At 38.7% G+C, this 14,087-nt stretch overlaps 2 protein-coding genes across 2 annotated transcripts; one reads left to right on the forward strand and one right to left on the reverse strand.

Moving 5' to 3' along the window:
* The first annotated feature begins 59 nt into the window (after window positions 1–59).
* Window positions 60–9,566, forward strand: LOC5516308 (ankyrin repeat domain-containing protein 13C). Its single transcript, XM_048728415.1, has 19 exons — window positions 60–189; window positions 1,230–1,271; window positions 1,885–1,989; window positions 2,079–2,164; window positions 2,529–2,574; window positions 2,678–2,744; window positions 3,052–3,134; window positions 3,236–3,297; window positions 3,408–3,454; window positions 3,901–3,985; window positions 4,221–4,288; window positions 4,701–4,740; window positions 4,841–4,894; window positions 6,181–6,260; window positions 6,740–6,809; window positions 6,898–6,926; window positions 7,007–7,107; window positions 8,388–8,491; window positions 8,740–9,566. The coding sequence occupies exons 1-19, from the start codon at window positions 72–74 to the stop codon at window positions 8,767–8,769; spliced, it is 1,317 nt and encodes a 438-aa protein (XP_048584372.1). The 5' UTR covers window positions 60–71; the 3' UTR covers window positions 8,770–9,566.
* A 921-nt stretch (window positions 9,567–10,487) lies between these two features.
* LOC5516310 lies at window positions 10,488–11,562 on the reverse strand. Its single transcript, XM_032386115.2, has one exon. The coding sequence runs from the start codon at window positions 11,307–11,309 to the stop codon at window positions 10,488–10,490; it is 822 nt and encodes a 273-aa protein (XP_032242006.2). The 5' UTR covers window positions 11,310–11,562.
* Window positions 11,563–14,087: the final 2,525 nt, after the last annotated feature.

Genomic DNA, 14,087 nt, shown 5'->3' on the forward strand with positions numbered 1-14,087 from the left:
CTACTCCTCCTCGGTTCTCAATAGAACGAACGCGTGACGTCACGCTACTTCATAGAACAGACAAGTTCAAGATGGCGGCCGATCGAAGCAATGATCGGTACCCCCTTCATAAAGCGGTGTTTGAGGGAAATCTGCGCAAAGTTTCAACTGCTCTCAGGACTTGTGACATAGAGGAAAGAGACATTCACGGTATGCGTAGTCTGATGCACTAAAGTTGTTTGAAATGTGCTTTTTTGAATGTGAAAGCCTTGTTGAATTTCTAAAATTGGCAGCGCTGTTTGAAAAAAAAATATCTAAATCAGTTCATACCTCATAGTTGTTAATGACTTTTTACCGACAACGGATGACTCGTTAAGATGTGCTGATCTTAATGATCGATGCTGATCTTAAAAGCCAGGTTTCTGAACGAAATGAGCAACGCGATTTGCTTTTGGCGTCTTTCTGACACTCATGAAAAGACTGGTTTGTGTACAACTCTCTCGGTTTTATTTACTAAGCTTTACTTATATACATTTAAGAAATTGTATTTAAGTTATAGCGTAAAATGTCGCCACCGGCCTGAAAGACGAGAAAAACACATGTTCCCATTTATTTAGCTTAAACACATCAATTTTTCGAGTCCAATACAAATGAGCAGCAACTTGTGTCGACTGTAAGCCGACTGGTAATTTACGGTGTTAATCCATTTATAAATAAGTTAACTTCTTGTCTTTGTAGACATATTTGTTTTGAGAAATTTCATTAGATTCGTCTAAGCATACTATAAAAAATAATGTGGTGTGATCACCTATGCATAGACGGGAAAACAAAGAGCCATTTAGCGCGAGTAGTGTGGGCTTGTATGGTTCGCATTTTGCGAATATTTTCAAGGTGAGTCCTCCAAGAAATATCCTCCACTGTCAAACACACATCGCGTTTAGTAAGTTTTTGAAGACAAGTTATTTTATCAGGGAAGTGGTTTGACATAGTGCCTTTCCCATGGGAGATGCATGTCAACCATATGTAGACACGTATGCTTTATTATGTAAACAGTTGATATTATAAAAAGATTTTCGTTTTCTATTTTGAATGTCATTGACATAAAATATTTTTTATGGTTTACTGGTTAATAAATGTGATAGAATTGTGAATTGTGCAGGATATATTACAGACTACTAAACAGTATATCACAATTTGATATACCATGGTGATTGTTTTTATTGATGTTATTATTGATTGTTTCATTGTAGGTAACACCCCATTACATTTAGCTGTGATTTTAGGGAGAAGAGGTTGGTTACAATTTTACTATGAGCCCTCACAATAAGTAGCAAATAGTCTGGTAAGAGATGTTTGATATTCCTTTATTACTGAGAGATACTGTTAGAACCATGAATAAATTGGTTGCTAATTTACTGAAAATATTTTGAAATAGTCTGGAAATATACTATTATTTAGGCTTACTTATCTATAGTCCAGTTAAAAAATACAAAATTGTTTTTATTCAGTTCCTATTTTGTATATGATTTGGTTTTATCAATTATTTTCCCCAAATTATCCTCAAATTCTGTTGTGTCTCTTGTCTTAGCATCGATTCAAGTTCCTGTTAGCCAAATAGGGAAATAATGAAATTGCACTGAGCCGATCAGGATCTAGAACCCCCTTGTATCAGCTGGGGTGCACACCATTATTTGTCGTGTATCCTTTTTAAATCCCCCCTCCCCTATCCCCCCCTCCCCTGTCCCCCCCTCCCCTGTCCCCCCCTCCCCTGTCCCCCCCTCCCCTGTCCCCCCCTCCCCTATCCCCCCCTCCCCTATCCCCCCCTCCCCTGTCCCCCCCTCCCCTGTCCCCCCTGTCCCCTTTGTTAGCTGCCTCCCTGTATTTATATGCTTTTGTTTTGTGCAGAATGTGTTTATCTTTTGCTTGCCCATGCGGCTCCAGTCAAGGTGAAGAATGATCTTGGTTGGAGTCCACTGGCTGAAGCCATCAGTTATGGCGACAGACACATAAGTGAGTACATTCTGCATTTATGGCAGCTTCAGGCATTGTACAAACTATTTCATATATAAAAGTCACATGCAATTTGTTTTTATCTATAGTTACTTCTCTATTGAAGAAGATAAAATCACAGACACGAAATGAGGTCGAGACAAGACGCCCTCAACTTATAGATGCACTAAAAGAGGTATTTGTTAGCTCTTATTAATTTTTGATTGAAGAAATCTCTGAAAAATTATTTTTAAACAAAGTTCTATATAAACAGTATTCAAATTTTTTGGCCAAAATTATTGCAATAGCATCCTGCAAATCAGCTGATGGAAATGGATGCTTTCTTGCACCTGGCGTTTTCTTGAATGACAAAATGGTGGCCCTTTGTTCATTGAATTTCCATGTTAGCCTGTAGGTACAATTTACTTGGAGGCCCCCACAAATAAAAGAAGAAAAAGTAGTTGCGCTGCAAGCTGAAGAAAATATCCATGAGATAGTAGTTATAAACGTGATATGTACTCTTTGTTTATTATTGTAAACTTGTTATCTTTAATTAACAGCTTGGAGATTTTTATGTTGAAATTACCTGGGATTTTCAAAGTTGGGGTATGTATCTAATTTTAACTTCTTAGCCTGCTTCTTAGTACTGCATGTACAGTACTGTGTGAATATGAAAAGAAAATTGATGTTTATTTTTGTTTTATTGCAGTTCCCCTATTATCAAGAATTCTTCCTTCTGATACTTGTAAAATATATAAAAGGGGTTGCTCTGTAAGGTGAGATGAAATGTACTGTATAGTATAAGTATAATACTGATAAAAAAGAATACTAGTACCTGTGAAGTTGAAACATATTCTCATCCTATCCCTTTGGCAACGCTCCCAAGACTTCCGACAAATGCCTAATGACTTTCTCCACAGTTTTCAAATATTTCTTAAAGCACATTGAACAAATGTACAGATCTATTAGTGACAGTAATCTTATCATAATTTTGTGTTTTGTGAATGGAGTGACAACTGGGAACCATTGATATTACTAATTGATTATAATGACAATAAAACATTTTTATGTTTTTTTTTTCAGAATGGATAGTACACTAGTAGATTTTACAGATATGAAGTGGCAAAGAGGTGACATCTCATTTATATTCAATGGTGACGCAAATGGTGACTATAATTTGATTTCTATCAACCTATCAAATCAATTATTAATTTATGTTTTTTTTGCAAAATCAGGATAATTTGATTAATATGTCATTTTGCTTTAGGAGAGCATTCATTTGCTGTTCTTGACAATGAGAAAAAAGTATTCCAGAGATTGAGAGCTGAGGTATAGTAAAACTACTTGTTGAATCTAAAGTACAACTAAAGTACACCAAAACTGGTTACTGAGGGAACTTTTTAAAGTTTAAATTTGATATATTGGGTGGTCTGTTACAGGAAACTGAAGCAGAGATTGAAGAAGAGGTTGATTTACTAATGAGCAGGTGATTATTTTTTCTTCCAAATGGTTATATTTCTTACCTTTTGTGTCTACTCAACCTGCAGAATATTTTACCAGGGAAAGAGGTCAAACCAAAGATTAAAAGAGTTTCACCTGATTTGAATTAACTGTGGTTAAATCATCATCAGGTGCAAACCTTGTCTCTGTACATGTTTGTTGCCATGCTAAGGCTTTAGACTCTCTGATCCTTATTATATATGCACGCATGTCAACAAAGCCCATCACATTTTATGTTCTTAGTGATATTGTGTCACTATAAATGTCAACAAATTCTATGTTCTAGTGATGTTGTGTCAGTATACATGTCAATTTTTTTGGTTATAGATATTGTGTCAGTATACATGTCAACAAAGCCCATCACATTCTATGTTCTAGTGATGTTGTGTCAGTTAAATATCAATAAAAAGGCCATCACATTCTATGTTCTAGTGATATTGTGTCAGTATACATGTCAACAAAGCCCATCACATTCTCAAGAGCTCAGGGCGGATGGTTTTGGAAAGCAGACAGAACAGTATGTACATATAAAATGATTTAGATATTGAAAGTTTTTTTTAATAGAATCAAAAAGCCCAAACTGTCGCGATCTCGTACCAGAACAATGAATATAATACACCAAAAACTGGAAATCGACTCTGCCAAATTTTCGTCTTTAATAAGACTTCTTCAGGGCAGAGTCTGAGAAAGTTTTTTTTATTTATTCTTTTGGTCTTTCAAAAGAAACCATCTAATCAACTATATACTTTTAGGAAATGGTTGGCCCATACTTGGCAGACGTTTATACAGTAAATGGGATGATGTTAGTGTCGAGGAAAAGGTACAATGGAGTCCTATCCAAACAGTGACAAAACCGGTCAGCATTATTGCAGAAGTCTCGCTCGACTGAGTATAAGACAAAGGAAATGCTGGCAAAGTACTTCGCAAGATCTCCCAACATTGTGAACAAGCAGCTTCTCACCAGTCAGGCTTGGATCCAGGAAAAATTCTGAACTGTTGACCAAAATAAAAAGTGCTATTAACACAGCACCTCAATAACAAAATGAAGACATCCAGTTCAGACTTAACATACTCTACCAACTCTACACATTTTGACCTTTTTATGTAAACAGGTGTAAATAGGGTGGATCTGCACCTATCAATAATGATGGCACTCTTTGCTTGGGCTTTTTGGAGGTCTTTTTTTCTTTTTCTAAATCTCTTCTTGTGACACTTATTTCTTTATTTTTTAGAAGAGAGCATCTTTCCGATGAAGATCTTGTAAAAAATAAGGTACTTTACCCCCTGTTAAATTATAAAGCTATTTACAAAATAAAATAAGGGACACCCTTTTTCTAAGTTATTTGAAAATGTTCTATCCTGTTACTTTCAGGCATTAATGGACAGCTTAAGCAAAGGAGGCAACCTAATAGAGAGCATACCTGAGGTTTGTGTAATTTCTGTGCAAAATATTAATACAACAATATTTGTCCCTATGTGATTAATACTTGGTTATAGCATGTGGTGGCGCACACCTTTCTTCCCAATAATTTACTCCTCCAAACTATTTTTCTTCTGTTACCTTCACCATATTCATGACAACTATGTTATGTGCCACTGTTGCACATATCAAATTCATGAAAGAAAGTCTGCCGGCTCTCTGGAGATTTGGGATTCCTGTGGCGAGGGGAGGGAAAAGGAGAGCAGGAGACACTTGTTCACTCCACATCCATTTCAGAACCACTTTTAAGACTTAAAAATTGCAATTTTTACGAGATGAAGTCTGCCAAAGAGTCTCTGCTCTTTAGGGATTTTACCAATGGGCTTTGGTAAAAGCTTTATTTATTACCAAGTATTTGTTAGCGCCATGAGCTTCGTGGCTGGCGGTGAAGGTCCGAAAGTTTTAGTCATTTTTTGTTCGCTCTTAGGGTTGATATGTGACTAGGTCAAGGAGGCAAAAAGCCTCGAAACCAAGACTGCCTTTTAAAAAGGTCTTACTTTAGAGAATGGTTCAGCTTAAGAAGTGTAAGCCTCCAATTTTAGATCAGCGCTGGAGCGGTAGACCTCCACATTCCGAAATCTAAGTGCGATCTTTGTTGATGAGACAACCTTGATTGCCTTGATATCAAAGCAAAAGGGGGATTTTTTTCTTGCACTGGCCTTTGCGAAGGAAGAAAAATATTTTTTGTTGAATAATAACTTGGAACTTCTTAGAATTCCGTATTTCACTTGGGAACACACCTTACAAATTTGATTGAAGTCGTTTGCATGGGGAGAGCTTATAATTGCTGTTTTTGTTTGAGTTTACATTCTCTCCAATTTTAAATACTCTCTAAATGTGCAAGTTTTTCTAAATTTCACGGGTTCACGGGTCAAACGATTATTTTGATTGGCCGCTTGTTGCATCTTTTTTTGCTTTAGCTGAAGTGTAAGCCTCCAAGTTTAGACCATTTTTCTTCTTTTTGAACAGCTGTCATTGGTTCGATTTGATAGCTCCTGGCACTTTCTTTTGACAAGTGTTGTCAAGCGTGAAAGGGGAGGAATGCAAAAACATGGGGTCTTGCTGGCAGCTCTCCTTTTGCCTTTTCCCCTTCCACAGGAATCCTGAAACTCCCGAGAGCCGGCTAGCAGGGTTCATTGTTAAAACAGAATAAGTCTCTCAACAGTGATAGAACAAAGTGTTCTATATTGGAGCTACCCTATTATTGCAACTTTATTTCTCTGAATATGCAGACAACAAGACGTGAATCTCTGAAACCTCCACCTAAACCTGAGCTCACATGGTCAGAGTACTTGCGTTACGACATTGATGAGTAAGTTACTACCACTCGAGAGATGTAGTGAACCATCAGCTTACTCAAGGGATAATCTTTAAAAGGGCTAATGGAAAAAGCACGTTCTTCGGGGGCCTGTATATGAATATATTCAATATTCTATGAGCTCTCTTGCCAAATATTTCTGTTTAGTTAAGACTTTCGAGCCGACTTGAGTCATAAAGTGTGAGGGTTCTTTTAGTACCCCAGGAAATTCAAATGACACCCTTGAAGTAAATGTTAGTTGCCAACTAAATCTGCTTGAGTTACTGAAGATAAATATCCATAAATAGTATCAGGCATTAAATATTTTATGGATTATAATAATGATAATGACGATGATAATAGTAATAGTAATTATAATAATAATAATAAAAATACTTATTTTATATAGTGCTATTTCCTGAAGCTCAATAATACTATTTTGCAACATAATTTTTCAACTACTTACAGTAATCGTTATCCTTTTATTTTTTCAGGCTTCCTCATATGGGTAGAGCCCAGGTATTGAAAGAGGATAGAAAACCAGTGAAGGCGTATGTTGCTATGGTAAAATATTTGTCATCTAAGCTATCAACTTTTTGACACACATTGCAAACAGGACTTTAAAGGTGTGTTTATGTTTTTTTTATTTCAGAGTCAAGAATTCCCACTTTCTATAGATCTGTAAGTACTTTATTATCAATGGTTTTAAATAATATAAAGCTGTTTGTAAAAAACTGTTTTTTTTTTAATTTTATTTTAAGGGTTCTTAAAGTTTTAGAAGTCATCGCACCATTTAAGCATTTTAGCAAGTTAAAGGAATTTGTCGCAATGAAGTTGCCCCCTGGATTCCCTGTTAGATTTGGTGAGTATCAGGGCAGTATCAGGGCTAAAGGCTAGTATCTTATTGAGAGGGATCTCTGCTGGATTAACCATATAAGTATCAGGGCCAAAAGCAAGTATCTTCAGTGAGAGGGGTCTCTACTGGATTAACGAAGCTTGTTTCTTGTGTGAGTTGGGTTTTTGTCAGATTTAACAAGCTAGTATCTTCAGTGAGAGGGGTCTCTGCTAGATTAACCAAACTTGTTTCTTGAGTGAGTTGGGTTTCTGTTAGATTTACCAAGCTTTTATCTACAGTTAATGGGCTTTCTCTTAGATTTACCAAGTTAGTATCTACAGTGAATGGGCTTTCTCTTAGATTTACCAAGCTAGTATCTACAGTGATTGGGCTTTCTCTTAGATTTACCAAGCTAGTATCTACAGTGAATGGGCTTTCTCTTAGATTTACCAAGCTAGTATCTACAGTGAATGGGCGTTATCTTAGATTTATCAAGTTAGTATCTTGGGTGAGTTGGGTTTCTGTTAGATTTACCAAGCTAGTATCTACAGTGAATGGGCTTTCTCTTAGATTTACCAAGCTAGTATCTACAGTGAATGGGCTTTCTGTTAGATTTACCAAGCTAGTATCTACAGTGAATGGGCGTTCTCTTAGATATATCAAGTTAGTATCTTGGGTGAGTTGGGTTTCTGTTAGATTTACCAAGCTAGTATCTACGGTGAATGGGCTTTCTCTTAGATTTACCAAGCTAGTATCTACAGTGAATGGGCTTTCTCTTAGATTTACCAAGTTAGTATCTACAGTGAATGGGCTTTCTCTTAGATTTACCAAGCTAGTATCTACAGTGAATGGGCTTTCTGTTAGATTTACCAAGCTAGTATCTACAGTGAATGGGTGTTCTCTTAGATATATCAAGTTAGTATCTACAGTGAATGGGCTTTCTCTTAGATTTACCAAGCTAGTATCTACAGTGAATGGGCTTTCTCTTAGATTTACCAAGTTAGTATCTACAGTGAATGGGCTTTCTCTTAGATTTACCAAGCTAGTATCTACAGTGAATGGGCTTTCTGTTAGATTTACCAAGCTAGTATCTACAGTGAATGGGCTTTCTCTTAGATATATCAAGTTAGTATCTTGGGTGAGTTGGGTTTCTGTTAGATTTACGAAAGCAAGTATCTTAAGTGTCTTTTTGTAAGATTTTACCCGTGAGCGGGTTTGCAAGACTACTAGACACATTATCTCTATTTTGTTGGTTTCCCTTTCAGACTTGCTAAGCTAGCTTGTTTGACTATACTTTTATGTTGCAGAAATACCCGTCTTTCCAACCATAACAGCAAAGATAACTTTTCAGGACTTTAATAAATGTGAGAAGATCCCAGCATCAATGTTCTTTATTCCTAGAGACTATAAGGTAAGCGAACACTTGTGATCCTTGAAAAGGAAATGCTGATTTCTTAAGATGACCTAGTGAAAGGACAGGGACTGGTGAAGTGGGTGGGAGACTGGTGAGGAGGGTGGGGGAAGGATGAGAAGGATGGGGGACTGGCGCAGAGGGTGGGGGACTGGTGCGGAGAATGGGGACTGTCGCGTTCCTTTTGCGGCTACCTCTATCCATGCGGCTGCTATGTTGATACTATTGTATTTGTTTATGAATTGTAGGAAGATCCAAACCGATTTCCAGATCTATGATGTGTTAGATGCTGCGTAAGAGCGAGATTCATACAATCTCAGCGTCTATATAGGACTGGGAACTACTCGGCACGCCCCACTGGACTAGTAACGCCCTGCATAGTCTTGTCCCCAGTCCACTCTTGGTCTGCTCTACTCGTTCGTGATTTAAAATGGCTGGATGGTGGACACTCTTTGAGGGCGAGCTCTATATAACAATCACCCTAACCCTAACACTAATCCTGCTTACGGTGGTTGTTATTTAGTATTTCTTTCTTGGAGCTCTCGGAGTAAAAGTTGACGTCATGAAAAGGTTTCCGCGCAGTCCAGAGAAGCCTTGGACGATTCTATGTACTATGCGCCGCCGCGACTGTCGTCTCACGGCATCATGGAGCGTGATGTGCAAACAGAAATACCCTGCTATGAAGGGCTTCAACTACTGCGCAAAGTATTCGGCTGAATGGGCCTGATAACAGAGTCTCATCAGTCTTGAGGCGACAATAGACAATATTCTTTGTAAATTCATAAATGATAAGAAGACTTGTAAGTTAAACAAAAGATTTATATTTATTTTTATCCTGAATTTGTTCTAAGGCCGCGATCATATAGCGATTTGTACAGTAAGAAATGGGTTAATGTAGTATATTATAGATTTTACAGGGAGTTGGAGGGAAGGGGCATGTTTGTAACAGACAATCCACTTTTTTATTAAAAAAAAAAAAGAATTCTACCACCACATAAGGTGATTTTGAATTTTCTTAAACTTCAACAGTGCTGTATTCGATCTTCTGAAGAATTAATAAACTTTACGAATTGAGTGTGTTCCCCCATCCTCATGCCATTTAGGCGGTGTTTTCTTCTGAACGCACGCCATCGCAGAAGATAGTGTAAAACTATATATGCAATATCACCCTGCGGTCAAATTACTTGCGAACGAGTGCGATAATATGGAAACCAGACTTTTGTCGCGTGGTTAGCCTGCCAGCCGGCTCTCCAGTGGGATTATTCGGAAATTGCTGCTGTTTGCGGAGTTTCGGGATTCCAGCGACTCGCTTCCTGCTTTTTTTTTTGCGCGCCGCCAACGAAATCCCGAAAGTCCGAAAACGGTAAGGTAATAGTTATTATTTAACGGGGGTGGAGGGCTGCGATTTTTTGAGCGTCGATTGAGGGGAGCGCCTCAAATTTTGATACAGGTTTAGGGGAGGGCCTTGTTTTTTGAATAGTTATTCTGATCAATTTCCGAGCATTCTTATAGTCTGGAATTTCTTTTTTTTTTTTTTTGGGGGGGGGGGGGGGGGGGGGGGGAGAACCACAGACCCCCTACATGGTAGAAAAATGAATGTGATGCGCCTTCTGCTTGCACTTTCAAGACTTTTGTTTGGCTGGCGTTGAAAATCGTTTTTCACCTAAACTGAGGCTTCTTTTACTTTTGCAGTTATGGTTTTATTAACTTCCATTATAAAATTTACCTATTTCAATTCATGTCAAAATATGAAAAGATATGTAAATAAGAGTTCAGTTGGGAAGGAGCTAAATGATGCTGTTTTCTATTTAGGTTTTAACAGAATAATGAGCATTTTATATACTTGAAAATGGCAAAATACGCCCCCAGATCCCCCTATACAATAGTTTTTACACCCCTGAAAAATGGGCATGAAACAACACTTCTCCTGGCTGGATGGTGTTCAAGGGGTGGTGTCTGCTCCTTACTCCCACAATTATAATAAAAACAGCGACATTCAGGCCATATGGCGGTTACCAAAATAAAAAGCAGTCCCCCCCCCCCCCCCAGCCAAGCTTTGCCTGCAATGAGAAAGAAAGGGCACTAGTGCTCTTTTTTTTTCTCGCGCGCTCCCTGTGTGCCCGATCTCCGCGACGCCCTGGGTCCCCGAGGATGGCAATGATGGCGCTGCCAAAGTCATCTTTTGTCTTCTCTGCCTTTTATGCATCTTATATTTGTGAAGCTCTGGCCAATCCGTTTTGGGTGCCCAACAAGGTTTAGGCTCGTGTTTCCAAAAAGGATTCAGCACTGTCCAATCCCAGCCCTTCGGCCTAGCACAGTACTCCCCGTACGGTTTACGTACGACTTTAGCGAAAGATGTGTTATACCAGTTGTCTTTAACGTAATTCAAGTACTCTCTCATGTACTTGGGATAAGCCTGGTGAATTCCTATTAAGTTTGAGCACAGCTTGTCATTCAATCTGTCCTTCAAATCACTTCTGTAATGCACCAAGCGCGAGTTATCTGCGAAATAGGTTACATCGTATTTATCGTCTTCTAATTCATTATGAACATAACAATCATCTGCCCGGCCATGGGATGACAAAATTAGCGTGTCATTTCGCTTGACAAACTCGCTCGTTAGGTCCTTCCCGAGAATTAAAAGTCCAGAATCCATCGCCACCATACTAGGATCGCATCCAAGCCAGTCCCAGTAGAGGTACTTCTCGTTTTTCCTGTATTGCAAGTCGTTGGCGAGGTTATTCAAGCACACGAAATAGTCGTCATCGGTCTTGAGAAAAAAGTCGAAGTCGTAGGGCTCAAATGCCCAAAACAGCATCCACAAGTAACGATGGCCGTACCAGTAACCATTAGATGTAGGGAGAAATTCCAAATCGCCGTACTTTTTGCGTTCTTCGATAACTTTATCTCGAATATCGTCAGGCCAGCCTTTGACTCCGGGTGTCTACAAAACGAAGACCTAAAACCTAATACCTAAAACCTGTGACCCCAAAAGCTACGACCCCTAAATCGACCTAAAGCTACGACCCCCCAAAAATTTCAGTTATTATTTAGTCTACCTTGCTTCTTAAATGACTACACAGCGCGAAAGTTTCATACGGAATCAGTGATCCTAATGAGGTAATTGAGCGAATTTTGTTGTGCTTTTCATGGACGAAATATTCTCATGTGCACGCCAATAAACTATTTTTAATCGTCGTTTATTTGTCCCATTTAAAATGGTAGTTGCACACATTTTTCAGACACGCTCCTTTGCCCGAAAAATTATCCCAAAAACTCTCCCGGTAACCTAACAGACCCGGCAATTACCGGTTATTTAGAAAAATGCCCCCAGAATAGTTTTCGTCCTGGCGAGGAAAAGTGTTTATCAAAACAAAGCTCTTGCGTAGCGTGCCGATGTGGGTTCCAGACAAGTAAATTATAATTTTTAAAGTTTATGAATAGATTGGCTAAAAGGTTATTAAAATCCTAGTTTTGTCGATGTCTGTAGAAAACGTGCACCCCCAAAATTGCTGTGGCATCGACATTTTTCGAAAGAAAGACAAAGAACAAGTATAGTCTTATTTTGTAGAAAAACTAATAATTTCGTTCCCTGCTAGCAGAGGCCTCTTTTCTCTGTATTTCGCTGTGCTGGCGTTTGCGAGGAACTCCAGCCCAGCGAAATACAGAGAAAAGAGGCCTCTGCTAGCAGGGAAATAATTTCGCAAAGCTGTTTATATTTTTATGCGCACTGTGACAGCTAAATGTCAAATCATTTGACAGAGATGAAACTGATTGGTTGGAGGGAAATCTGATAGAATGATGTAAGCCTTGATTGGCCCACTTTTTACCGGGCAGTGGAATGGTTTTCTCTGTGATGAAAACTTTCTACAACTCGACACAACTAGAACATGAAGCGATTTCCCGTAAGTTAGCGGGCAATTAAGATTTTAGAAGAAACACCCGAAAATGTTTACCGGGTGACATTCCGGTTTCTGAGTTTATCGGCGTTTTAAGAAACGACCAAACGATGGCTTCGAGCTTGAAAAAATTCGCAAAAGGCGACATGCGAGTGCTCGGCACATAATGAACGACGCATGAAATGTCGAACTCCACGCTTCGTTCATACTTTGCCGAGCATTTGCGGGCCGCTTGTTGCATAGCTTTTCAGGCTAAAAGGCGTCGCTTGGCTATTCTAAATAATTGTGGAAGTGTTTTAAAGCCAGAAACTTGTTATTTAGGCTAAAAATCGAGCAAACTGGAGACAGCCGTGCAGCTAGTTTTTTTTCCTCCTTTACCGGAAGCCGTGCAAGTAGACACAGCAAATAATAAACGATGATTAAAATTCTTTATTGACATTGGCGCGCACATGAGAATATTTCCTCCATGAAAAGCACAACAAAATTTGCTGAATTACCTCATTAGGATCACTGATTCCATATGAACCTTTCGCGCTGTGTAGTCATTTAAGAAGCAAGGTAGACTAAATAATAACTGAAATTTTTGGGGGGTCGTAGCTTTAGGGGTCTAGCTTTTGGGGTCACAGGTTTTAGGTATTAGGTTTTAGGTCTTCGTTTTGTAGACACCCCTTTGCCATCCGTGAAAAATCTCATCGCTATGTTAGGATAGCGGTTCAGAGTCGTCATCCACGTCTCTCTGTTGGCCATCCGACGATCTAGTCTAGTAGGAGCAGTTATCAATGCCATGAAAATATCTTTTTTAGGTTTCATATGTGTGTTTAATAGCTCTAACGCTCTTTTTGCCGTTAAGTAGGATTCCCTTTGGTCATTAACTTTCTCAAGTCTAAACCTCCTTCTCCCCCATACATCGTTTGGAGAATCCAAATATACATATGGCTAATATTGCTAAGAAAATCCCGTACAAGAACTTATTAAACTTCTTCATTCTTTTTCTGCGTTAACAGTACATTAGTCTCCTTTGTCAGTCGCGAACGCGCTCAAGGAGACTAACAGTTGTATGCGAAATTATGAAAATTAAATATCTATCAAACAAGTTCATAGCGTGACAGTTCAACAAGGTGTCTAGTCTACACTATAAAATATGCACTAGAAGTATCTTTAAGATAATGAAGTGCTCGGAGATTGGATTGTGAGATCACAGGCTCTAGGATAAATTTATTCCAAAGTATTGTGTAATGCCTTGTTAGTGTTTAATAAACTACGCATTTCTTTCCTCTACTGGTTGTGTTTGCCTTGTTTTGGCTCCTCCAGCGAGCTGTCCCTATGCGTTTGTTACGACAAGTGAGTCGACCACCGGCCAGCGGTACGTTTTACCATCCCCGCTTCCCCATTTTTTTTATTATATAGCCTATCGTTGAAAAGTGTAAAATAAAGCTATTACAATCCATTCCTCCTCTTAAATTTGGGAATTCAGAGCCAGTTTTTCTAACATTAGAACTGAATCGATGGCCATTACTTCTGTAAGAGTATTGAAAGTTTGTTCTATGAATACATGATTTCATTGTTTTAGCCAGGCCATAAAAATTGGCTGAAAAAACTACCAAAATGATTTTTGTAGTTGCTTGCAAGATCATTCAATTTGAATGAATTGGGGGCACAAGGGCGTAGCCAGGGGGATGGCCCAGGCCCCCCTTCTA

This window comes from Nematostella vectensis, chromosome 1 (genome assembly GCF_932526225.1).
Source record: "Nematostella vectensis chromosome 1, jaNemVect1.1, whole genome shotgun sequence".
Lineage (NCBI taxonomy): Eukaryota > Metazoa > Cnidaria > Anthozoa > Actiniaria > Edwardsiidae > Nematostella > Nematostella vectensis.

Bases quoted from the DNA above. Each gene is read 5' to 3' on its own strand.
- LOC5516308 (XM_048728415.1), top strand. From the start codon at position 72: ATGGCGGCCGATCGAAGCAATGATCGGTACCCCCTTCATAAAGCGGTG. The intron at 1,272-1,884 runs GTTGGTTACAAT...TGTTTTGTGCAG, and splicing joins TGTGATTTTAGGGAGAAGAG to AATGTGTTTATCTTTTGCTT. The intron at 4,895-6,180 runs GTTTGTGTAATT...CTGAATATGCAG, and splicing joins TAATAGAGAGCATACCTGAG to ACAACAAGACGTGAATCTCT.
- LOC5516310 (XM_032386115.2), bottom strand. From the start codon at position 11,309: ATGCTGTTTTGGGCATTTGAGCCCTACGACTTCGACTTTTTTCTCAAG.